Source organism: Canis aureus, chromosome 10 (assembly GCF_053574225.1).
Source record: "Canis aureus isolate CA01 chromosome 10, VMU_Caureus_v.1.0, whole genome shotgun sequence".
NCBI classification, from domain to species: domain Eukaryota; kingdom Metazoa; phylum Chordata; class Mammalia; order Carnivora; family Canidae; genus Canis; species Canis aureus.
In genome coordinates this window covers 58,650,549-58,676,558 of record NC_135620.1, presented here as the reverse complement: position 1 = coordinate 58,676,558, position 26,010 = coordinate 58,650,549, and the positions used below count along the sequence as shown (strand labels likewise).

Here is a 26,010-nt window from a genome sequence, read left to right as displayed (position 1 = left end):
TAACAACTGAAAACAAATAAACAAAAAGAGGAAAGAAAGGAGGAAGTATGAGAGCCATAAATTTTCAATAAAAATTCCCATTAACAGGTTATTTCATAAACGACTATTGAGACAGATATCAAAATAGCCATATTGTAAACAACACATCATAAACCTTAGACTTGGATATAAATTGATGTTTTATTCTTCAGAATCACATATAATTTTAAAATGACACATGGAGAAATAATGAAGCATATTTTATGCTCAAGATTTTAAAAAATGATTTTTTAAAAAAAATTAAAGACATTTGTGCAAATGGATGTGTATTCACCACTTAGGGTGAAATTATTCAGAAATTACCTGAATCTATACAACTCCAAATAGAGCAGAAAGTTGGAATTTATTTGGTAAGCCTGGGCTGCATTAAGAAAGAAAGAAAGAAAGAAAGAAAGAAAGAAAGAAAGAAAGAAAGAAAGAAAGAAAGAAAAAGAAAAGAAAGAAATCCACATAATTTGGGTTGGTGATCTGTTTTGTATCCAAAATTCTAGATTTACTTTTAGTCTTTTACTTTTAGCAATTCTCAACCCCCATGTATTCATTTTCACCTTATCACCTTTTAATTTCATTTTAGGAAACGGTTTCTAAACTGCTTCTATGACTTTAAAAATCTACCAAAGCCAGATTCATTTAGTTTAAAATGCAAAATTCCCAAACACAAACATATCTCTGAGTTTCCAGCATTTAAATTCTCAACAGTCTGTAAGGGTAGGAAACTTATGTTTCCTGAATGAAGCTTTCTTTCATTGGACATGCAGTAATTTCTAAAACTCTGTTTCTTGCCATCATCCTCAAGGCTATATGCCAATTTGAGTGCTGGTGGCATTTTGCTTCAGGTATACATTTTCCCAATAACCTGAAGCCTTCCCCACAGTTGTGTGTGCCTGCACAGTTTAAGGACAGGGAGAGATCGTTATGGTTCAATCACTGAATTCCCATCATTAACTGCACCTCATGTCACATTTTTAAAGAATTCAATTTAATGGTAGAAAGCCACTGGGTAAAACCTGCTCCTGTTCCTTTAATTAACAGATCTGTGGGGTGGTTCTCCCCCATCCTACCCCCACCCTTTCAAGTATAGATTTGTTTTCAAGGCATTGCTGCAGAAAAGGGATGCTGTTGGGGAACACTTAATTGACATTTCTAGACTAGGAATGTATTACCAGTCCTGTATTTTGGTTAACTCTCAATTATTCAGAGGTGATTATATTTGTGGGTTAATCGTACTTCTCTTAATTGTTTTTCTTTCTTTTACCCCTTTTTGGCTGCCTGTTTCATTGCCCTTCAGCATTTCCACTGAAACACTGTGAAAATGAAATCTGCTACGGGAATGCGGTTAACTTGGAAAGAACCCTGGTAAAGCTTGAGCAGTTCAGACAGAAAAAAAATGGCTAAACTGAGGGTTCTGCATTTAAAACATCATACTTCTGCATAACTCCTATATGGCACTAGACATATTGCAAAGTCTCTCCACAAGCATTTTTCTCCTTTATCTGCAGAAGTTAATTAATGGCATGATTCCTAATCCCAGATCAAAAATAATTGATGCTTGCTGGTAGGTATACCAATCCACATACATGTGCTTTTTAGTAAATACTTTGTAGTTTTCATTTAATAATGAACGACTGTTTTATGGCCCTTTAAAGATTATAAAGTGCATTCATATCTGTCTTGTCTAATTTAATACTCATAGCCCTTCTCTGAATTTTATTCATCGGATTGAAAAACGGAAGCCTAGAAAGACAGATCATGTTCAACCTCATAGATTGGTAGGTGACATATCAAAGGACTCCTGTTTGAGTGTTCTGAGTCCAATTTTAGCACATTCCCAGATGTATCCTATTGGTCTCCCAAATACCAGTTACCCAATCAGCACCTAGCTTCCCCTTTCCCTCCACCCTGCCCAGCCCTGGAGTCTAGGGAGTGGTTTTTGTGGGAGAACATTTGTGGGTTTGCAAATGCCAGAGATAATGGCCAAGGGAGTGGGGAGGGTGGCACAGAATTAAGTGTCTTTAGAATTCTGGAAGTCAATAGCAAAAGTAGAGCAGCAAGAGAACAAGGCCTCTTCCACCTCAACAGTAGAAAGAAAGAGGGCATCCCAGGTGGCTCAGTGGTTTAGCGCCGCCTTCGGCCCAGGGTGTGATCCTGGGGAACCGGGATCGAGTCCCATGTTGGGCTCCCTGCGTGGAGCCTGCTTCTCCCTCTGCCTGTTTCTGTGCGCCCCCCTCCCCTGTCTCTCATGAATAAATAAATAAAATCTTTTTTTTAAAAAAAAAGCAAAAACAGTAGAAAGAAGGAGCACTGACCTCAAATGTTGAAAGTAACCAGCTGGAACTGCCAAACATGCCACTAAATCACCATTTCTAGAATGCACAAGGCTTCTCTTCCTAGGCTTCACCTTGAGGGATAAGATATTGGGGAGGCTGAAGACCCTCCCACTGTAAAATTCTCCTTTGCGTCTATGATATAAGGAACCGCGTCTACACCTCACTGTGTGTGGCACAGAGTTGGAGCAAACTGGTGAGACCCCAGCTTCTATCTTCTACAGAGCGAGCCGCCTCAAACGGCACCCAGCCAGTTGCTCCTGTCTATTCTGCAGTTGCAGACCTGTGAAGAGGGTCTAGACTTCGGGATCGTGCAAACATGAGTTGGCATCCTGCCTCCCTCGCACTCTGAGTGCGTCTCGGTGTAACTTGAATAACCTCTCTGAGCCTCCACTTCCTCATCTGTGAAACAAGGATAATTAATAGCTACCTTCAATATACTACTACTAAGAAGAGCTCACGTGTGGCCAGAGTTCCATCTCAGATCTGATTCTAGCGTCCCAGCTCTTGTATGAGGATTGAATGAGATACAAATATCCAGGACGTGGCACACAGACCCCCATGCCCTCAGATACCCTGCATGGACAGGGAAGGAATACAATGTGGGGGTGGGGGGCAGGGATCCTTTTTGAGAATCTGCTCTGTCTGGCAAAATGCTCATAAGGTATAAAGGAAGCCAAGTCAGGAAGTTCACGGCTCCCTGAAGTCCATGCTGGCCTGGTTAGCGGGCCCCTGGGAGGGTGGATGCGAAGGTGTTTAGGAAGGGCTGCAGGAACGCACAGGAAAACAAGGCTGCTGGTCCTGGAAGGGGAAGGGGTGGGACGCCCTCGGGGCGGAGGAGGCCGGTGGCCCGGGGGCGGGGGCGCCAGGCGGCGGCGCGCGCTCACCTTGAAGAAGCCCTTGCAGCCCTCGCAGGTGCGCACGCCGTAGTGCTGGCAGGCGGCGTTGTCCCCGCACACGGCGCACGTGCCCTCGCCGGACGACGAGCTCCTGTTGGGCGGCGACGGCAGGCTGGGGCTCTCGCCCAGCAGGCTGGACGCGGTGGGGGAGGCGGTGAGGCCGAGCGGCGGGAAGGCCAGCGCGGCCGCCCTCTTGGGCAGCGGCAGCCCGTACGCGTGGCCCTCGAGCGCGGCGGCCTGGCTGCTGGCGGCTGCGGCGGCGGCGGCTGCGGCGGCGGCGGCGGCGGCCCCCAGCGGCAGGCTGAGCGCGGCGGCGGCCGTCGGGTCGTAGCCCAGGTGGTGGCCGCCGGCCGGGCTGGGCGCGGGCGGGTGCGGCGGCGACGGCTTGAAGTGGAAGAGCGGGAAGCGCGCGCCGGCCACCGCGGGCACCGCGGGCACCGCCTTCATGGGCGGGTCGAGCAGCGGCCCCGGGGCGATGCAGCCCTGCGCGGCGGGCAGCGCGTCGTCCCACAGCGCCCCCGCCTGCGCGGGGAAGCCCGGCGTGCTGGGGGTGGACGGCGGGGACTGCTTGAAGTACATGGAGGTGCTGGGCAGCACGTCGTCCTCCGGGCCGGACGGCGGCGGGATGGACGGCTGCGGCGGCGGCGGCGGCGGCGGCGGCGGCTGCGGCTGCGCCTGCGGCGGCGGCGGCGGCGGCTGCGGCTGCGGCGGCTGGTGGTGGTGATGGTGGTGGTGGTGGTGGTGGTGGTGGTGGTAGTCGTGCGCCCGGCCCTCCTCCATCTTGATCAGGGGCCGCGGCCCCGACGGCTGCATTTGGTACAAGCAGGAGGGCTTGAGATCGTAGTTGCTCGAGTAGCCCTCCATGAAAGTACTGAAGCTGGGCAGGGACGTGGTGGCGGTGGCCGTGATCTCAGTACTGCCCAGGTCCATGGTCAGCTTGGCGTAGTCGGGGTTCATGATCTCCGTGGTGTATTCCGAGCCGTAGGTCTGCACCGCATAACTGGAACCTGGAGGCGAAGGGCTATACTGGGCTTGCACGCAGGGCATATCTGCAGGACAGGGAACAGGGTCTCTCAGAGTCAAGTCAGCACTCTCTCCTAGCGGACAGGTAGCACTGGATTCATTGCTCCCTGATCTGGAAAATGGGAGAGGAAGTGACATCTTTCCCCTCCTCCTGGTGGCTTAGATTTAAAAGCTTCATACTCCTTGTCTTCCCTGGGAGGAAAGCAGAATCCCTGACAGACTGTCAAAGGGGCCACAGATGCCAAAAGCAGGCTTCCTGGGGGCCTCTGCCCACCTTCCTTCCCTTGCCCTTGTTCTTCACCAGATCTGGGGAAATTGGATCCCTTCCTTCATGAGCCCGGTGATGTTTTGACAGAGCGGTTTTGAGCCCTGTAAACTAATTGGGGATGGTCTCAGCCACAAGTTGGGAGGACAAAAAGATGCCAGGGAATGCTCCGTTAGTTTATTTTTTGGGGGAAAGAGGCCACTGGTGCCCCAACTCACACACACTGATTTAGCAATCTATGAGTTAGTTAAAAAAGAAGAAAAGAAAAGAAAAGAAAAGAAAAGAAAAGGATGTCCTACGTGGGACTAACCGGCCAAGGGAGTCTGACATTCTAACATTTTCTGAGTGCCAACTGAGCCCACCCACACACGTTGTGGTCGCTTTCTCCCACCCCCTCCCCATTTCTCCAAACACAGCTAACAGCCTACACAAACTGGACCCCTGTTGATGACTTCAGCCAGCTAGGTGGAGGGGTGGGAACACAGGCCCAGGAAATGGACTCGGGGGAGTTTGTGCCATCTGCAAAGAAAAAGATCAGCAGCTGCAACAAAACACCCACCAAACGTGGTCTCTGCCATATACAGTATATATATATATATATATATATATATATATATATATATATTCTAATTCTGACTAATCAAATATATCAGTGGCTGTTTTAAGACAACAGTTTACAGGTACTGTAATAGGTGAGTTAGCCTACAAATTTTCTTATGACAGAAGAATTAGTACCTCTACAAAAGAAAGCAGTTCCTTAATAGGTTTAGTTTTTCTTCCAGTTGACTGTATGTTGAGCCCCCGAAAGGGGCTAGTATCCAGGATGCTTATTATTGTTCAGAGAGGTTGAGTTGGATGAGAAGGCTTTGAGAATTATTGGATCTGATTTTATCTAATTATTTCCCTTTCTCTATGGCTAACTAGAAATGATAAAATGGGCAGTTGCTAGTGGTTGGTTTTTCTGAACCAAAGGAACAGCAGGTGCTTAACCTCTGTTTGGAGTCTATGGTATAGAAGATGTGACTAATTAAAAAAAAAAAAAAGTGTGTACTTCACATTTCCTTTGACATCTTTCTCTTACCCACATTTCCAAATCTGATTGAGTCATGCGTGTATGGGATGAAATCTTGACTTGAAAAAAGGTGATGAGGGCCTGTTGGAAGAAGCAGTGATAAGGAGAGGCCAGTTCAAGCCTTCACTTTCCAAGAAGGGCCTTAAAAACACTAGTTTGAAGGTCAAGGATTAGTTATCCTGCTGTCCTGTTGTTGGGGTGAAATGAAAGGCTAAATATTTAAAAGAAAGAACACGGCCCAGCCCAATGTTCCATCTATTCTCCTTCCTTCAGCCCCTCTAGGATTTCTCCATCAGTCTTCTGTCATCTTTCCTTGCCAATCCCTATGTATTACTCTTCCTTGTGTCTTTCTTAGGTTTCCAGCTAGAATATGAGTTTGCTTGGTACTAAGTTCTATTTAGATGCATATCTTTGGCGACTACACAGTCCAGGCACTTGGTATCTGTTTAAGAAATGCATAAAGAGGTGTTACAAGCCAAACCTGCAATCCTCTCTTTTTGCCCAACTCGAATTTACTCCTTGGTTTTCAGCTTAAATGCTTTTTCTCTTTTCCTCTGAGCTTCAACAATCCAAACTTCTGCATCAAATGATTTAGGTTCTATACAAACATAAATGCCCTGTATTGCTCAAAGCGATCCCATAACTTTTACATTTATGAACTGGATATAAAAGGAGAGCAAAAATGAAGACATTAAAATGTATAGAAAGATCCTAATCTCTTGGCGTATTACATTTTTTTTCTTAGGAAACCTATTTTTGAGAAATGCAACGCGTAATTTAATCTGGCTGCTCCACTAGGTAGCAACAGGGTGTGGTATCCAGAGGAGCTTCGTGCAAAGAAGCCACCTGTGCTGTGAAATACGTGGCCAGCAGTCACTGTCCTGGCCCTGCGCAAGTTGAACAGCCTGCCTGCTGGGTGCGTGGCTCCCCCCAACCCCCACCTCTCCCAACCTGGAAGGAATAAGGGGTCGCGCCTTTAGACCTACCTGGAGGATATCTTGCGCGCTGAATGGTGGGGCTGTGGGTCTCTCCAGCGGAGGCTGAGAGGGTAGGAGGCGGAGACGTCCGGCGAGGGGAAGCGGTGGCAGTGCTGCCTGGCTCCGCGGAGGGTCCAGGCTCAGGGCTAGGGCTTGCCGGACTGCGCTCTTCCGCAGTAGGCTCTGCGGGCACCGGGAGAGAGGACAGAGCTCAAAGTGAGACCAGGCTGGTGGTCGTCGTGGCCTGGGCTGGGCGTATCAGGAGAGGGTGGTTTGGTAGGGGGTCTCTATGAATGCTACGTTGATTACAAATAATTAAAAGGGTAAGGAAGCAGTTCTTAAGGTGAACGGAGTCCCTGGGCAGAAGCGACCAGCCGCCTTGGGGGGAGCCACAGAAAGGTTGTCAGGCACCCACTGCGCTCACCACCGTTTTGTGGCACCCAAACCTAGGCTAAAAATACGTGCATCCTGTCATCGCCCAGCAATTGATCTCTCTGTCCCCACAATTGGCTCTGAGCTCGCTAAGTCAGGAAAACCACAGAAGGGGCACCTGAGGAAGAGTTTCGACGGAATTCGTGTGGTCAGTGAGGGCGCATTTTCCAACTCCACTGCCCGTCCCCCCTCCTCCCCAAATACAGAATTTACACGTTGCATAGGAAATGCACCAGGTCCGGAACGAATGTGTGAATGCCCCGAGGAATTAAGAAAGTCTGCGCTTTTCATTCTAAATGCTAATGGAGCTTCGCTTCTATTAGCCGCGAGTTTCGGGGGCCAGGGGTCAAGCAAACAAAAGGGCACAGTAGAAATAGGCCGGCGCTGGAGACAAGGGGACAAGGCAGTTGGAGTTCCAGGCTGGTAGGGTGGGCGGAGGGAGGCCCCTTGCACCCAGCAGGAGGTATCCCTGAGGGTGGGCGACTTCGAGGCTCGGGGCCATCCCGCGGCCCCGAGGGGGCACATTCCGGAGGGCGCCGAGCGCGGCTCCGGGGCGAGCGTCTCCGCGCCCAGGCTCAGCGAAACTTTGTAGCTGGAAGCGCAGCTCGGCGGGCCTCGGGGGAAAGGATCCGCTGCCCCAAACTCTGGCCTACAGCGCCCTCTTTGCCTGGACCCGTTCATATCTTGAGGCTTGGGAACATGAAACCGAAAAAAACAAAACAAAACAAAACACAAAACCAACCCAAAAAACAAAACACAACCCCCCAAAATCTCGGGGGTGCGCGGGCCGAGAGGGGCGTGTAAGTTTCGTCCCCCTCCGCCCCTGCGCCAGGGGCTTGCCCGAAGGAAGAGAGGGAGGGGACATCGGAACCCCCAGGTCCGGTAAGCCCTCGAAAGCCAGGAAACGGGGGATTCCCTTGTCACCCCCAGCCCCTGCCCTGCCCCAGATGATCCTACGGAAATCTTGCGCTCGCTGTAGCGCAAGCACGCGCGGATCTTCCCACGGCTGTGGCAGGAGCTTCCCGTCCGCCCCGAATTTTCAATACAGGTCTCCAGCACCCTGCCACCACCTCCTGCAGTAGGTGCCCTCACTCCTGCCCTCCCCTGGGTCCTTTCTCCGAGGTTCGGCCTCTGACTCCGCCGGGTGAGGGTTGAGTCTCCTCTAGGAAAGGGCTCCCCTCGAGCGCCGGGTGTTCGCGGGAAAGAGCCACACCACGTTTCCTACAGCCGAGCCAAGAGCCCCACGCCCCCCCCCCCGCCCACTCCCATGGCCGGTTACCTAGGCAAAGCCTCCGCGCCTGGAAACACGTTCCGCCGCTCCCGCTCGCGGCCGCCGGGGCCGGAGCACCGAGCCTTGGGGTTGTAAATTAGGTAGAAATAACCACCTCTGTCAAAGCTCCTTTCTTTCTCGTGGGCAGACGAAAGGAACACCCCCATGTTCCCCTCCCCGTGGTGAAGTGTGTGGAGGAAACCGTGAAACGCACCATTGTGACCGGGGCTCCTCCGCGGAGTTTCCAACCCTGGGGAGCGGGGGCGGAGGTTGGGCGGGGGCCGTAGGAGTGAAGGAGAGACCGACAGAAAGGGAAAGACAGAGATTCTCAGAAAGACCGAGGGAGAGGAGACAAACCGCGGGGGAGAATTTCTGCGAGCGCGCGCGGTCGCGGGGAAGGGAGTGGGTGGGTGCGGGGGGTGGGGGCTGGGGAGGGAGCCGGCGTGGAGGTGGCTTGGCCCGAGGAGGAGTCTTTGATATTCACGCTAGGAGCACCTCGCACAGGTAAGGTAAGTCAAGGGAACTCTGACTTCATTCATTGTGCCCGGTAGCCGCGTTGGGCAGCTTTTTGCTTCCCCAACTCAGTTCTGTAAAATATTTCTCCATCGTGGGAATAGAAGATCCAGGACGGATTTGCCCTTTACCTCTGTCTCCTGGCACCCTAAGGCTCTGGGATGACAGCCCGACATTTCTGATTACCAAACTCCTTGCCGCTCTTCCCTCTCACGAATCCGAAGGCATTAAATAAAAGGCAATCTCCAGGAACGTCCTTTAGAATCAAGGGACAAACGCTTTCTCTCTTAGTCCTGACCCAAGCTTCCAACCGGCTCGGGAGGTGCCTTTGGAAGTCATTGTCCGCAGGCTGCGCTCTCATAACCGCTCTCCCCGCAGCACTGAGAACTTTCATTTATTCTTATTAAGAGTAAAACACTCGGAGCAACTTCTCCAAAAGCGCGAGTTCCGTCACTTAAGAGTAAAACATTCCCACACCAAGCCAAGGCCCGAAGGAAAGGAACACGATCCCCACGCGTGGCCGGGCTCGGGAGTCAGCAATTACAGCCTATTACCTCTGAAGGGAAAAGTGCACACGGGCAAGTAGGCTACGCCAGGCAGACGTGCCTAGTGGAGCCCCAGGCTCATTTCAATACAATAAAGCCACATTCCTACAATTACGCCCTCTTTCCAGAGATCATCCGAGCGCCTTTGCAAACTCCAACCACCGCTGCCCAGGCCCCTTCCCTCTCCAGCTTCCCCCGAGTCAACCGGCTGGGAGTCACCATTAGGTATATTAACTTGGACCCACCGGAGCCCCTGTTTTCAATCCTAGTTAAAAGGCAGGAAAATTACTGCCGTTCATCAGCGGAGCTGCAACTCCCTGCCGCCGCCGCCGCCGCCGCCGCCGCCGAGAGCATCATTACCATGACAACTAGAGCCGAAATACCCTGAATTACATCGCTGGAGCTGCTACTGAACAAATCCCGGTCCTCCTCTTTGTTAGAGGCTTTTCGCCTCTTCGGGTTGGGGGAGGAATCCCACGAGCTCCAGAGGTCCCCGCGGGCCCGCTACAGGGGAAAAGTTTCAGATCAGAACCCCCCGGGCCGCTCGGCGAGCGAAGCCGGAGCGAGGAGGCGAGGGGGAAAAAAAAAAAAAAACCCACACTCAAAGTTGTCAATTCAGGAGCGACGCTTCCCAGCGCGCCAACTTTTTAGCAAGTCCCCCAATTCACTGGGCGAATCTCATACGTACTTGAGTGCTGTGGCGGTTCCGTCTTTAGAGCGAGTTTCTAGAGAGCTGCCCCGAAATCTGCACTGGGGGGGGAGTCACAGCTGCTGTCCCGGAAGGGCTGCCGTGAACCAGCCCAGCGGCTCCCAGAGGCGGTGAGTGTCTGGCAGGGGATGCTGCGATCCCGACTCATGGGAGAGTGCCGGCGAGGGGTTCCGCGGGCGTCCTGGCTGCGGCCACGGCCCGGGGGCAGGATGCCGCCGCAGTTCCCACCTCCGAGGCCGCCGCCGGCGCTGTCAGCGTTGCAAAGTGAGTCCGGGAGGGGCGTCCGGCTGCCGCGCGGCTCTGCACCGGCAAGGGCGCAGGGCGAGAGGGGTGTGAGCGCGCGGGAGAGAGTGGAGTGTGTGTGCGGAGCTTGTGTGCGCGCGTGTCTGTGTGTGCGAGTGAGGGAGCGGGTGTGAGCCTGTCTGTGTGTGGGGAGCGGAGGAGGAGCAGGAGCTGGAGGGGTGGGGGGCGGGAGGCAGGAGACTCCGCTCTCCCGGCTGCGCGTTCGCTCGCTCTCTCGGCACGTCATTTATGCCACAGGAGCCCTAGCGGCCTCTCCATAGAGTGCCTGGAATGCGAGACGTCAATGTGACGCCATGGGACGCTACGTCACCCTCCCCCTCCCTCCCCTGGCCCAGCCGGTTCCGCGTGTGCGAGGGAGGGTGTGTGTGTGTGTGTGTGTGCGTGTGTGTGTGCATGTGTGTGCGCGCGCGCGTTCCCGGACCATTCTCCGGGCTGCACAATGGAAACTGCGCCGCGCGGCCAAGCCCGGCAGGGGGGCCTTTGGGAGCCGAGCCGCCAACCCCTCTGCAGCGGCGCTGCTCGCCAGGGCGCGAGTCTGCCGGAGGGTGCAGCGGCCCGCCCGCGGGTCAGGCGGGACCGCCCAGCTGTCAGGCTCGGGTGGAGTAGTGTTGGAGGAGTGCGGCTGGCGCGCCTCCGAGGCTGCCCCGAGGCACGGAGCCAGGGAGAGGGGGTAAGGGAGAGGACAGCTCTTCCGAAAGGGAAGGCTCCGCCAGCCAGCTTCTCCGAGTGACCTGGCAGCCGGTGCAGGAGTCAGGCACCGGCCCGAAGACTCTCCGAGGTGCATGCAGCTGCGCTTTCCTCAAGCAACAGTTCCAAGGCTGTTTAAGTCTCGCTGGCCCGCAGCGTCTAGGCTAATCCAGCTCCTCCTCGCATCATTTGCTGAGTGCGTGTTTCGCACAGGGATGCAGATGCCTCCGGGAAGATAAGGTTTTATTTCTTTATGCTAAGGTGTGGATTTCCTAACTGGACCCACAATAAGCCAACTGAGTGCACATCCATCATCCACGTGCGCGCTGCCGCAGAAACTACTTAATGTGTGTAAAACAAACACACACGTGTTGAACAGCTGACCGGGTCTGACTGTTGCAAATCATTCCCCCCACCCCCACCCCGCAGAAATGGAAATCTCAGCTCGCACTTTCACTTTTTCATGGTTGCCCCCCCCCTCCAATCTCCCAAATTAAACATTTCGAAATCAATCAACAGGATTTATTAGTCAGTTCCTCGCCATGGGATTTGCTCTCTTCTACTGGGACACATTTGTCATGAAATGGTGTGCTGAAAGCTTGGGCGACTGTGTGAAGGAGAGCAATTTCTTCCTGGAAATGATGAATTTAAGTGTGAATTTCTTGCTGCAAACAGAAACAAAAATTTATCAAAGTTAAAGTCTGTCTCTTAGTTCCAAAGTGCAGCTGAGTGAAAAGCAACCTCTCTCAGATATGAATTCTTAAGGGGGATAAAATAGTTGAGTGCAACGTCGCAGACAGGCATGGTCTCCATGCGGTCCGCTTAAATCACACGTGATATTCTATTTCTTTGACACGTCCCAGTGTTTGCATGTGTGTGTGTGTGTGTGTGTGTGTTTTGCAGTGGGGGGTGGGTGGGAGAGGATCCTATTGTCGACAGCATGCGGTTCAGAATGGAAGAAGGTTCGAGTTATTAGCACCAGAAACTTGAAAACAAAACTAATTTTATTTCTATATACGACACGGATATATTTCTTCGACTCCCACTTCCACTTCAGGCAGGGTGGTGTGGAGAGAAGACCGTGGGAGGGAGGATGCTGAGAGAGCTGACCCCGCGGAGGGGAGCCGAGCCGGTGCACCGCCGCGGGTTCCAATCCAGTCTCGGAAGGAAGGAGGGCGCTGCTACATTGTATCCATTCAGAGGCTGGTGGTGGCGGGGGGGGGGTGGGGGGGTGGGGGGGGTGGAGGGGAGCAGGACCTGGAGCCGCGCGGCGCTGACGCACAGGAGGCGCGTGATTGACGCAGGCGATGTTACTAAATTGGGCGGTTGGCCGGGCCTCGCCGCCGGCGCGCGCCGCAGATAGCGGAGTAGGTTCCCCTCGGTCACCCCCGCCCCTTTCTCCATTCAGTGCTGCGCGGGGCGGGGCGGAGCGCAGGGGGCGGGGCGCGGCGCGGGGGGCGGGGCGCGGCGCGGGGGCGGGGCCGAGTGCGCGCGGCCGCGCCGGGATCCGGCCGAACCAAATATAGTGGAGCCCGGGTATTTTTAGCCGGGCCCCGGGCGCGAGCGCGCCGCGTGAGGGGGCGCCCTGACCCCGCCGGGGGTGCGGAGGGGGCGGGGGCGGAGTCGCCATCTTGGACCCGGCTCGACCCCGTCTGGTGACCGGCGGCGCTGGGCCAGGCTCCGCGCAGGGGGTCGGGGTGAGTGGGTGAGAGCCTCGGGAGCGAGGGGGCGCGGGCCGGGCCGGGCCGGACCGGGCCGGGCGCAGAGGGCGAGGCGCGGGCGCGGCGGCGGGGTGCGCGGCCCGCGGGGTGCGCGCGCAGGTGCCGGCCGGCCGCGGCCGCCGCCGCCGCCGCCGCCGCAGCCGCCGCCGCCGCCGCCGCAGCCGCCGCAGCCGCCTGCCAGCTCGCGGGGCAGCCCTGGCGCGCGGCGGCCCGGCCAGCCCGAGTCGCGTGGGGGCGGAGCCGCCCGCGGCCACCGCTTCCTGAGAGCCGGGGATACCCCTCCCGGACGTCACGGAGGAGCCGAGGCGGCGGTGGCGGCCCGGGGCTCATCCTGCACTTGCATCACGGGTGCAGCAGCAGCTGCTCTGCTCCTTTGTGGCTTTTTCCCCTGTTGAGTAACTGCTTTGTTAACTGAAAATACCATGACGGGCCAGTGTGATCACCAGCTCGAGACCTCAAAGAAAGTGAAGCTGTCAGGCAAGGAGAGGGAGACTCCCCTACCCGGCTGCGATGGTATCTGGTGGGTGGGTGGGTGTGTGTGTGTAGAGAAGCACTTGACAGTTTCCACGTATTGCTTCTTGTCTAATTCTTCACCCCTTAGAAGGTTTAAAAATACTTTTTATTTCCATGCTGTAAAAATTTCATGGGCTCTGCACCCCTCCCGGTACCTCTTCAGTTTGAAATCTCACGCAGAACTGGAATCACTGTGAAGCAGGAACCCTAAAATTAGGTACAGTTTGTAGGAAACAGGATATCTTTTGATGGATTTATTGAATAAACTCCATTTTCCAAACGTTATATATATAAAAAGGTCCCTTGCCCACTCAAGGTAGTTGTGAAGCAGCTACCAAGTGTTTTCATATGAATTAGGCTCCTCCAGTGACGGTTTTAAACCTTTATCCTTGTTTAACTTTAAAAAAGAAAAAAAGAAAAATCCCTCCCTGGCCAAATATCTCCAGGTATAAGCATTTCTTTATTTGAGTGGGTGAGTCTTTCAGGACATCTCTATTGGTTGATTCTGTGCTTTTCCCCCACCCCTCGCCTCGTTTGCATCCTTTCCTTCCTGGGTATCGGGTCGCCAATCTTTGTTCCTTGACTGCTGCTGGGCTGAGGGCTGTTGTCTGATTGCCCTGAGCCAATCAGCTGGCTTAGTGCTCCTCTGGGTAGGAAGCTGGACTGCCTGTTGGAGAGGTTCCAGTGGTCACTGATAAGTGGCAACATTTTTGCACTCAAATGGAGAGTCATGGAAGCAGAGACAAGGCTCTCTTGCAGACTGGGACACCATCCTCTCCTTAATCCTGGGTCCCTAAACCTGTGCAATTCTTCAAACAAAATGAATCCTTCTCTTCTTTTCTTTTCTTTTTCTTTTTTTTTTTTTTTTAGTTACCATCTATTGTTCTGTACCTTTTCATAAGTTTGATCTACTGGGGATCACACATTAATATTCTGTAAGGCATATGTAATAGGACTTTCAGCAATCTAAGTTACCTTTCCGATGACTATTTTGTATTAAATGAAACTTAATACTTTATAATGAGAGCTCTTCTTTTGGGAAATCAAACAGAATAAGACGACCTTAATCTATGAAATGTTGAAAACTTACCCGGTTTGGTCTTTTTTCTAGAAGAGGGGCATTCACGTGTGGCCTAGTTTACACACACAAAGCAAAGAAAGCAGTTAGTTTCTGTTTTCATGATACTTATGGCAGCCAATCTGTTAAAAACTCTATGAAGTAACTATTACAGATTCACTGGATAATAAATAACCTTTCATTTTGTTTCGGTTTCCTAGGTGTAGTCTGCAAGAAAAGAAAAAGTGCTCTTTCTCTTGGAAAATAAAATATGAAATTTGAGGGAAGTTTATTGTGTGTGATAGAAAACAATTGCTTTAACAAAATGGGATTTAAAAAATTGCTTTAAATGCTCTTCTGATTAAGCAATAATATATAATGTTGATCTTGCTAATACACAAAGAATGAGGATGAGTCTTACTAATGCAAAGATTGGGCAGGGAAAGGTGAAATAAAAATTCCAAGCCAGAAGTTGTTACCTAAGGTGAAAATAGGAAGGAAAAATGAAAGAATTGTGTAAGTCCAAGTCTCTAGAATCACTGTAGAAGTTCTATGTTATGTATACATGTATGTACATATATAATATAAATATAATGTATAATATAAATATATATTTAAACACATAAGTATATATAAATAAATATATACATGAAGTTTGGTAACTGCAAGCTGACATTGACTTACAAACTTAAGTGTTCTGGGCTCAGGAACATGGGACTACTGTAGTACTATGTCTAATCTGCCTGCATACCATGTCTTTCCTATCAAGTCTGTCATTGCTCAGAAGTCTTCAGCAGCTGGATATTGTCTTTTTTTTTTTTTTTTTTTTGGATATTGTCTTCAAAGTAAAACCCCAAGCTCTCCACATCTTGGCTTCTTTATTTCCACAGAATTTCCCTGTTTTATGGTATCTTTACTGTTCTTCAAACATCTTTTCACCCTCTCACGTTTGTTCATGGTTTTCCTTTGTATGGCATTCCCGTCTTTCCTTTTCCCCTGCTTATTGAAATCTTATATTTTCTGTAAAACTGGCTCAAGAAATGAACTCAGATTATGCTTTATTTAGTCTTCTATAGAGTTCTTATTTTTACTGCTTTCCTTTTGTGCTTTTGTGTCCATAGTTTATTCCCCTGTCAAGCTATAAGCTCAGAAACATGCTTCATACATCTTTGAAATTTCAGTGGCACCTAAGTTTAACATAGTTAATATATCTCCAAGAAATATTTCCCCCTTATAAATTTGAATATAATAGAGAGCAACCATAATATAAGTAACAAATTATATGGATTAGGAGATTCTTGGCATGAATGGATATAAATGAGATCATATGTTAGTTGTTTTTTTTTTTTTTTTTAACCTCAACTTTTGACTTGTCCTGATTGAAGATACCTTTTCAAGGTGCCTGCTACAAGCCCAGACAGTTAGTTGCATGGTGATAAAAGGAAACTACAGTTTAGCTTGTACCTGTTATATCTGTGTAGGAAGATTTGCTATGAATTTTTTTTTTTTCCTGCTAGACTTTGGTTTGATTCTTATTCTACCCTTTCTATTCTTCTGTTTGCCCTTTCTCTTATACTGCTTTTTCTCGGTGATGAACTGGATGTTCTAGGCTAGGAAATGTAATGTCATCTTTCGGAAAAATTTCTTAAAGTTTAGAAAATTGAGAACTCTTAACATCTGTGTAAAAAAAAAATCTGTGTATAATGTTAAATATAAAAATTTGTTAATTTCCTACCTCTTCAAAAATATATTTAACTAGATTTGTGTGTCATCATATATATGCAGAAGTAAATTAGACAAAGAGATTTTGGAATCATATTTGTTGGAAGTTTTAGAGAGAGGCCTGTGTGACTTAGAATATTAAAATTTAAAAGGAAAAAGTAATATAATAGATCAGGGAAGACTTTCTAAGTTATGGAAGATTTTAGAAAGAGTAAAAACTGAGAAAGATTATTTAATAGTATAAGTGCTGATAATATTTTAAAATATCATTGACTTTTTTTTTTGCCTGTTAGTTAACAACAGACTTGCAGTGAGTTTTAAAAGAGTGTTTACTTCTTAGTCATGTTAGCCCCCAGTTGCTGGTAAACTCTGAAAGACCACAGTGTTTTGGGGGAGAAAAGTTACTACTCCTGTGTGATCAATCACTTCAGGATATCATGTATACCTATAAAATAAGATCTTCATTTTAGCTAGAAATGATAGATGAAGTTAATATCTCTTTCCAAATATAACCACATCACCCTTTTTCTTATTACTCAACTCTGAAAAAAAAAAAAAAGATTGCCTCACATGTACTTCAGTTGCTTCAGCATATTTTCCAAGAGTTAGATGCTGTATTTCACTGAGCACTAGATTGCTTCTCAGAGGCCTGGGTCTCGCTTTGCTGCCATGAAGCTGTCCAACCCTGGGTAAGTTTATTAAGCTTTTTTTAGGAGCCTTGATATCATCATCTGTAAAATGACATTGTTGGGCTCACTTTATGACCTTTCAGGATCTTTCAGGTTCTGAAGTTGAATGGATTTTTAGGCCAGTTAAGTATTGTGAATCATGAGTCAGCTCTGCTCTGGTCTCCTGTCGCAACCTGGTTGCTGTAGTCAGTAGGCTCAATAGCCTGTATGTAACATGTGCTTATAGTAGTAATATTAAACTGCTTTGGCCTGCTTGATAATTAATTGTAGCTATTGAGTAGGATCTTGGTGGCCTGAGAGAGTTAATCTCCTACTGGTATCACAGCCTTCTACCTATAAAGTAGAAACAAGCAGAAACCTGGATAGCCCAAAAGTCATTTTATATTTAGCTATGGAGTTTGTTTTTGTACATTCATTTGAATATGGATGAGTAACAAATTGACTTCATACAAATTAATAAACTTTCATTGGAATGGATAGTGTTGTTTGTTTCAATTCCTTTCTGATCCTCACTGCATGCTAGGCATAAACCATTTCTTCTTAGATGTAGCAACCAAAGAATAACTGTCCTTTTTGTTTTTTTCCTGAAGAATGACTGGTGATGGTGGAGTTGTAAGTCTTTATATCTCTTTGCAGAGTGTAAATAGGTAGGGTGAAATATTGAGAAGGCTGGTCAAAAGAAAAATACCAAGTAGGTGCTAGGTATTAGGTTGAAAAAATATTAGCACATCAAGCAGGAAGAATACAATAAATTATGTTTGCAAACTTGTTACATACGCAGTTGGATACATCTTTATGGATAAATAAGAGCCAACTTTATAGACTTTGAGAAATACCTGCATTTTAACACATTGCAGGTTTATGTATTATCTGAGGTTTGGAAAGTAAAAACATGGCTTGTCCATTAATTTAGAGCTATTTTTTAAGTGCCTGTTCTACATACTTAGGTATCTGGTTTCCTGCTTAGATCATGTAATTAGTAACTGATTCTGATTTTTTTTTTTTTACCATAATACATTTTCCAGTATTTATTCTGCATGTTTATAGTTCACTACTGGAAAAATTCCTCCCTGACATCTGTTCTGAATTAGTTCCCTTTTCCAGTTATGTTTTCCTGTTTTATCGATTGTAGTGATGAGAATAGAAAGCTACATTTTAAAGATTTATCCTATTGAAGTTTAGTAAATTTGAAACAAACTTCATTATTTCTAATTTCTGAGAATGATTGTCTTATTTTAAATTCACATATTAAGTCACTATTTTCACTCTTTTAAGATAATAGAAAAAGTTGGATAAAAATTGAAATCCATTTACCATATAGTTTCATAGCATTTTAGAACTGTCATTTGACTTTTTAATGACTTTTTCATATTTTGTAAAGATTTTTTTTTTTTAATTTGAGAGAGAGAGAGAAAGAGAGTGCATGAGTGTAGGGGAGGAGCAGAGGGAGAGGGAGAAGCAGACTCCTTGCTGAGCAGGGAGCCTGATGTGGGGCTCCATTCCAGGACCCTGAGATCATGACCTGAGCCAAAGGCAGATGCTTAACTGACTTAGCCACCCAGGCACCCCGACCTTTTTATATTTCAGAAAAAAATTTAAGAGAAGCTTCTGTTATCTCAAAATCTTTTAAAATATTTTTTTTTTTGTTTAAATTATCTCGGACGTACTTATTTTGGGGGATGAATTTATTGAAAACTTGGAGCAGTTCTTGAGCACAGAGTAGGTGCTCTGTAAACATTTGATAAGTGAATGAAAGCAGTTTTCAAGAAGTTACTTTATTCAAAATTGTCTATTTTCTTTATCTTTACCAGCCTGTGGCCTTAACTAAGTTTTCTGAGGGAGTTTTACTCAGAGTTTAGGCAGAAGAGAGCAGCAGAGGAGGCCAGCTGCACATCGCTGTGCCACTGCTACTATACTACACTGGCTTACCGTTGCAGTTTCGTCTACAGAGACTTCTAGCTGCCTGTATTGAGTGCTGAGTGCCCTGAGTTACCCCATTCTACTACCTGTGTGTGTGTGTTTTTTAATATTTTATTTATTTATTAGAGAGAGAGAGAGAGAGAGAGGCAGAGACACAGGCAGAGGGAGAAGCAGGCTCCATGCAGGGAGCCTGATGTGGGACTCGATCCCAGGTCTCCAGGATCATGCCCTGGGCTGAAGGCGGCGCTAAACCGCTAAGCCACCAGGGCTGCCTTACTACCTGTGTTTGAACTAAGAACAAATCAGGTATCCTAAGGAATTGTATCACCTTTTGACCTCAACTACCCCTAAGAATTAATCTCTGGCTTACCTATTGTGATGTGCCTCTTTTACTATGATAGTTTCACAAGATTGTGTTCTCTTTTCTTCACTGTCTCAGCCCTGGGCATAAGCAACCTGTTCATCAGTGAGTTCTTTACTTCTATTTGTCAGATTTTCATCTGTAACCCTCACTTTGTTTTTCAGTTCTGGATGCTGCCTGTTGAAGCCCTTCCCAAGTGCACAGTCACTTGTCTGTCATTTAGCACCCATAGACAGAGGGACCCAAATGCAGAGTAGTTAGTAGATATAACTTGAATTATAGCTACCAAACATTTTTTAATATATTAAGCATTTTAAGTTTTAACTTTTGAAAAGGTAATACATTTATTTGATTCAAGCAACAGAATGTTTAGAAATGCAATTTTCCTTCCACCCCATTCCCCATCTATTCAGTTCTCATCCTTTCAGGGTTTTTAAATCCATATTTAAGCCAATACAAATATAAATTCTGTTTTTTATATAAATGGAAGCTTATATGTATTATTCTCCCTTTTTCACTTAACAGTGTATCTTGGAGTTTTTTCCATAACAGTGGGGAAATATTCCAGATATATTTCATTTTGAGGGGAGAAGGGCCGACAGAGGAGAGAGAATCTTAAGCAGGCTCCATGCCCACCAGGGATCCTAACATGGGGTTTGTTCTCACGACCCTGAGATCATGACCTAAACCAAGATCAAAAGTCGGATACTTAGCCAAATGATCCACCCAGGTACCCCCTAGATATATTTCACTTTAATAATATATTTTGGAAATCTTTTTGACATCATTGTGTGGATATAGCATCATTTAAAAAAAAATGAGTCTCATATCGATGGGCATTTGGGAAGTTTTCAGTATTTTGCTATTAGAAACAATACTGCAATAAGTACGTTTGTTACATAGATTATTTCATACTTGTTTACATGTATTTATAGGGTAAATTCTTAAAAGTGCAATTGCTGACCAAAGAGTATATCTCATTGTAGTTTTATAGGTACTACCAAATTGCCCTCCATAGAGATGGTACAATGTACACATCCACCAGAAATATATGGGAGTGCCTTATTATGCATATTATTGCCCACAAAATGTGTTTGCGAACTTTTGTATTTTTTCCCGATCTGATGGGTGAAAAATGTTATTTTGGTGTAGTTTTAATTTCTATTTCTCTGATGAATGAGTTTGAATATCTTTTCATATATTTAGGAGCCATTTGTATATCCTTTCTGTGAAGTGTATATTTAATCCTTTGCCTTTTTTGGACGGGGGGTGTGTAGGGGGTTTGTTTAAAAACCACCTTGTAGATGATGTGTATAATATTTGACCTTTGTAATATGAATTGCAGCGTGCCCACCCACTTCCCCCATTTGTTATTTGTCTTTCATCTTTGCTTATGGTGTTTTTGCTAAGTAGATTTTTCCTGAAATGTAATTGAATTTGTTAGTTTTTTTTTTTTTTTTAATGACTTCTGGAATTTGGATCATAGTTAGAAAATCCTGCCCCCCCACAAGGTTATGAAAGAATTCTCCCATATTATTTTCTACTGTTTTTGCGGTTTCTATTTTACACTTAAGTTTTTGCTCATTTTTCTTGGTGTATGGTGTGATGGGTGGGTCCAACTTCGTTTTTCTCCAGATGGCTGGCTACTCTGTTGCCCCAACAGCATTTGTGAATAATCCATCTCAATGTTATACTGCCTCTTACCAAAAGCAATTCTGATTTATCTACCCTTTTTTCATACCTACTTTGCTGCTATTGAATATAAATGCAGTTCTCTGTTTTTGCTCCTTTGGGACACCTTTTTTAATGGCAATGATGTCTTTCACCTTCCTACCTCCCTGCTTACCTCAACACCACCAGTAGCCTGGCAGCCACTTAATATTTAAATGAATACAGGCTGTCAGAAAGCTCTCCAGGATTTTCCATTGAACAACAACTGACTAAAAAGAAATCCTAACTATAATCAGGTTCCTTTGAAGACTTCAAATCAGAGATGTCTTCTAGCTTTCTCTAGCCATATTGACCAAACATTATGGAACCTGAAGTCCACTACCCGAGTCCTTCACTCCTAAGGCAGTCCAATTGGGATTGCTTCTTTCTGTGCCGATTCCTGTCATCTGCTGTCTCTACTTTGTGTGACAATATGGGATATTACCTTGCATAGTTTGGAATGGGAACCATATTGTGTCAAAACAGTGGGTTGGATCCCTCATCATGCAGTGGCTAGCTCCAGAACCTCATTTACTGAGAAGTGATTGTGGAATGCTTTGGGGAACACTTACTTTCAATTTGAACCCCAGGCAGATTAAATTTTTTCGTACGGGACGTGGGGAAAACCTTAGCATTGTCTACCCAAGGAGAGAATTCAAGCAGGCAGATGAAATTCAATTAACTTGTTATCCTTACTAGCACTTACTAAGCTACTTAGTTAGTTTTACAGTTCCTTGATAAAAAATTTCCTTTCACTTTAGAACCATTGCCTTAGGTGATTTTCCTTTTTCATACTTGTCTATGCCAACTTGCTTGTTCTTTAGCACTGAACATTTTTAGGGATCGTGTTTCTTTGCCTTTAGACTTTCCCCTGATGCTGGTAGTGTGTTTTTTGTCAAATACAAGTTTGATTTAAAACTTATTTTGGCCAAAACCAATTTTGGCTAAATACGATTTAAGTGAAAGCAAACTGCCCAACTGGCAATTTGGGTTAAAGAAAAAAAAAAAAAAGAGTATCCTAAGTTATTAAAATTTTTGAGTAGTGGTAATTTTAGAGTATTATGGGGTGATTAAACTCTTTTGATTCATTTTTAAGGGATTTTCCTAATTTTTCTTTTTTATATTTCAAATTAATTTTTAGCTACAAGAATACTTCATTGATTGTGATATCAAAAAGTTAAGCTTGCTCCCCAACCATAGGAGAATAGGAGAATAGTTGGACAAGCTTGATCCTAACTACAAGGCATTTAGAGGTTAATTGGAACAACCAAAACATTAAACGATAAGATACGAACATATTTCCTTTTTTTCTTTCCTCCTCATTAAGAAAGCAGTGTATGTGCAGTACAGGACAGTCAGAAAAATGTAGATAAGGAATAGAAAGACAAAAGGAAAAAGCCATAAGTTAATTCATTCCAGAATAACCACTCTTGCCCTTCCCTGTCTTTTCAAATGCATCTTATACACATGAACTCTGCATATTGCTTGCAATCTGCCATTATTTAAGCATCCTTCACTTAACTAATTAGTCACCTGTGCCTAAGATTAGGTTTCAGTTCCTTTCTGTTTTTTGTCTGGCCACTGTGGACTTGGAATAGATGGCCATTCTTGGTTTCCTTCTGTCCCTCAATCCTGCCTAGGCCTATATCCAGACTGGGCTCCAAAGACCCTCTGCTTCCTTTAAGCGAGACAGTTTGTAAGTAAAGCCATTCTGCCAAGCCTTTCTATGGACTTACAAAAGGGGTCAGTTTTTGGAATTCCTGTGGAACTCTATTATACATAAAATAATTTTTGGAGTTCATGCCTGATGTATATTATGTGTGTGTATATGTAAATTACATGGGGAGAGCGGAGAGAGGACAGAGATTGGGTCCCCACTAAAATAAAAATGAAGAGGCATTGCAGCAGAGAAATCTACTATCATTGGAGGAGAATTATTTAAAGAGATTTTTCTCTAAATCAGGGTTGGCAGAAATACTCAGGGTATTGTGCCCAAACCCAAGTCCACGGAAGACATCACTAATGAGTCATGTCACTATTTTTCACTGGATCCAAACTCAGCTTTGGATCTGTCTTGAATGAGATTCTAGATAGCTGTTTCTACTGGAGTAGGTTTGGGACACAAACCTATTTGCCATTCTTACTCTAAAATTTTGCATTAAAGATTAAAAAAAATAGAGGATGGACAGGAAAGTTTCAATAAAATTTTTATATCTGATGAATAAGTTTATGATGATAAATATAAGATGTGAGCAAGGAATAATTATCTGAGACTCAGGCAAAGCACATGCCTCATAGTTACGATCATGGAAGCAGCATAATTAAATTACCGTTTTGTTCTGGAGTGAAAACAATGTCACAGTAATACTCATCATTATAAATTGCCTATGGTATGGTCATGGTGATTGACTCTCCAGCATTCATTCTACCCCAGATGATTAGTCTAAGCAATTATGGTTGATCCCATTTCCTTTGCCAGTGAAGAGTTAGGAATGGCCTGTAACCTGTTCTGGCCAATGAGATGTGAAAGGAAGTCTGGAGGAGGGCCAGAGTGCTTCTGGGAAAGAGTTTCTTGTGCCTAAAAAGATACAGAAGAAAGAGATGGTACCTCTTCCTCCTCTGATGAGGTTACATGTGAAAATGATGGCTAGAACTGCTCAGGCCATCTTAGGACAGTGAGAGAAACTAGCTTTGGATGAAGCTTTTCTAGAAGGTGGTAGAATGAGAGAAGAAACCTGAGCCCTTGGTGACCTTACTGAACTGCTGATTGTACTGTACTGTACTTGGTCTGATCTACCTCTGAACTTCTAGTTCTGTTAGATAATACAGTTCCTTATTGTGTAAGCCAGCATACTCTGGGATTTTGTCACTTGCAGCCAAAAACATTGTGAATGGTATACCTACTTTGTCTCAAACAGATTCTTGTCAGATGGATTTGATTTTATTATGATAGATTTGCTTTTATCAGAGACCTCCCCTGTCTTCTGGCTTCATAAAGTACGTGTAGATTCTAACTGGCCAGTTCTTGTCTCAGTCTTCTCTAAGGGACTCTGCCTCAGACCAGGGTTCTTCACAGAAAGCAGTAAAGAACTGATCTATTTTTCTCATCTTCTGTCTTTGACTCATGACATGAATTAAGTAGCACGAGAAATGTCTAGAGGTCAGGGTACTTGAATTTTCGTGTGGCTTTACTATTTGGTACCTGTAATCTTGGGCAAGTCACTTGAAAACATGGAGTTTCTTCTTTGAAATTTGTTAGTAATTGTCTTTCTTTTTTTCATAGTATTGTGATTCAAATGAAATCATGTGACTATGGCAGGTAAAAAACCCCTGTCTTTAAAAAACAAGTACTCAGGCTTGGTTGGATTTTCTGATTATTTTCCAGTGAACTAATGTTGAAGTCTCTTAGAATCAGCTCTGTGTAGCTTGTTATTAGTCTGTAAAAAGGAAGAAAGTGTAATATGGGGCATAATAATACAAATAATTAGGGATTGAAGTTGATATTTCAGTGACTACTTACAGTCTGAAATAAAATGAAAGGACTATGTAATATGAAGGAGAAATAAAGGTCAGAAGGTTTATATTGAGGCTTATTTCTAGTTCAACCAGAAATTCTGGTAAGCCCAATTAGGGGAAAGAGAAACCAATGGAAGAAACACCCCCCTCTAGTGGCGAGGGGCCAGATTCTATACTTCGGTTGCTAAGATTGGGGCGTGGATGGCTTTTTAGGGTGTTTTTTTTAAGTTTATTTCTTTATTTTCTTTTTAAAAGATTTTATTTTTAAGTAATCTCTACACCCACCATAGGGGCTCCAATTTATAGCCCTGCGATCAAGAGTCACATGCTCTACTGACTGAGCTAGCTGGGTGCCCTAGGATGTTTTTTAAGTTTCTCAAGAAGACTCCAGAGGATCTAGAGTTAGAACTTTTGAAGAAGATCTTCCTTATCAGGGGAGTTAACACATTCCACGAAATATGTAGCATTTTGTCAGCTTCATGTGGAATTGATCAAAAAATGTAGACGCTACATTTGGAAGAGACTCCCAGTTTACTTTTTTGTAGGCCAGAGATCATGAAAATTAGACTATTGTTACTAAATTTCTTATTGGTCTCAGATGACACAGTAAGTACCTTTATAAATACATTTGTGGGGGAATAAAGCCTATATTTAAAGTTATGGATAATCCCATATGGTAGTATTCACTTATATATACAAAATAATGGCTGTGGATTTCCTAAGTATAATTTTTGATTTGAAATTTTTTAGTGGCCATCCTGAGAACTGAATGTTTAGCTTGCATCTTGGAGGTGATTTAATTGTTCCCTGGAAAGGTAGTGAAGTTAGGTATATTAAAATAACATATTACAATTCAGTAGCATGGTAGGAACACCTAAAGCATTCTTAAAGGACATTTCATTTTAAGGATGTACGTTGATGATAATAATTGCAAGTGATTATTATATTTACAAATCTCAAAATCCATTGAAGTTTTTATTCAGCTGGTTTTTGGGAAAAATTCTTTTACATTTACTTAAAGATCTCTGAAGAGGCTACATTTCAGAGAATAAAATTTTTATGGTACTCTGGGTTAGATCTAAGGAAGATTTGAATGCCATTCAATTCCAATCCAGAATAGAATGATTAAGACACAAGAAAATAAATTCTACTCTGAGACTGCATTATCAAAGTGCCATTTTTTTAAAATTTTTAATGTCAAACTGCCTTGCCCTGAAGGAAGGACATTTGCAGCTTACAGTAGAACCAACCTCTCAATAATTTAGAGTGTATTTGAAGATGTTTTATATGAAATAAAAATGGAAAAGTTCTCTAGAAAATATAAACTTGTATATGGATAAAGTAAGATTATAGAAATGAAATTAACTTTTGTGCATAACTTGTGGAACTAATATCCTTAGTTTATGGTTATACTTCATAAATATACTTGATTTTAGGAAAGAAGAACTAGGTCTGGCAGTAGATCAGGATCTACCTATTGGGGAAAACCAGAAATAGGAGGAAGAGGTTATTAATGGTTCATTCTTTGCTGAGAAAAATTCAGTATGGGATAATGAAGGTCAGCTAGAGAAAGAATTATGGTTATGTTAAGTGAGTTCACAGATATTGTTGAAGGCAAATCAGCTAGAACTGATTTTTTAATATATATGGGGGCAATAAACCAATTAGATGGTCTCTTTACTAAATTAGTATGACAGTAGTAGAAGATATCTGGAGGGAAATAAAATAGATGATAGGGTTAGT

General features: G+C 45.4%; 1 protein-coding gene and 1 long non-coding RNA gene across 5 annotated transcripts in view; one reads left to right on the top strand and one right to left on the bottom strand.

Annotated features, from left to right (window-relative positions):
- The window catches only part of NR4A3 (nuclear receptor subfamily 4 group A member 3), a 40,318-nt gene extending 29,742 nt beyond the window's left edge, over window positions 1-10,576 (bottom strand). The window contains exons 1-4 of one of the 4 annotated variants that reach the window (XM_077912679.1): window positions 10,048-10,576; window positions 6,609-6,782; window positions 5,632-5,703; window positions 3,251-4,311 (exon numbers count right to left, since the gene is read on the bottom strand). In XM_077912679.1, the coding sequence (XP_077768805.1) occupies window positions 3,251-4,309 (1,059 nt within the window). In that variant the 5' untranslated portion in view covers window positions 4,310-4,311; window positions 5,632-5,703; window positions 6,609-6,782; window positions 10,048-10,576. Of the gene's footprint in view, window positions 1-3,250; window positions 4,312-5,631; window positions 5,704-6,608; window positions 6,783-7,988; window positions 8,262-8,310; window positions 8,540-10,047 lie in introns of those variants that run through there. The other 3 variants (XM_077912676.1, XM_077912677.1, XM_077912678.1) reach the window with 3 other exon arrangements.
- Window positions 10,577-12,662: 2,086 nt separating this feature from the next.
- LOC144322534 (uncharacterized) overlaps window positions 12,663-26,010 on the top strand; it is a 33,821-nt gene continuing 20,473 nt past the window's right edge. Inside the window, exon 1 of the long non-coding RNA XR_013388163.1 lies at window positions 12,663-12,755. This is a non-coding gene — a long non-coding RNA (uncharacterized LOC144322534). The remainder of the gene's footprint in view (window positions 12,756-26,010) is intronic.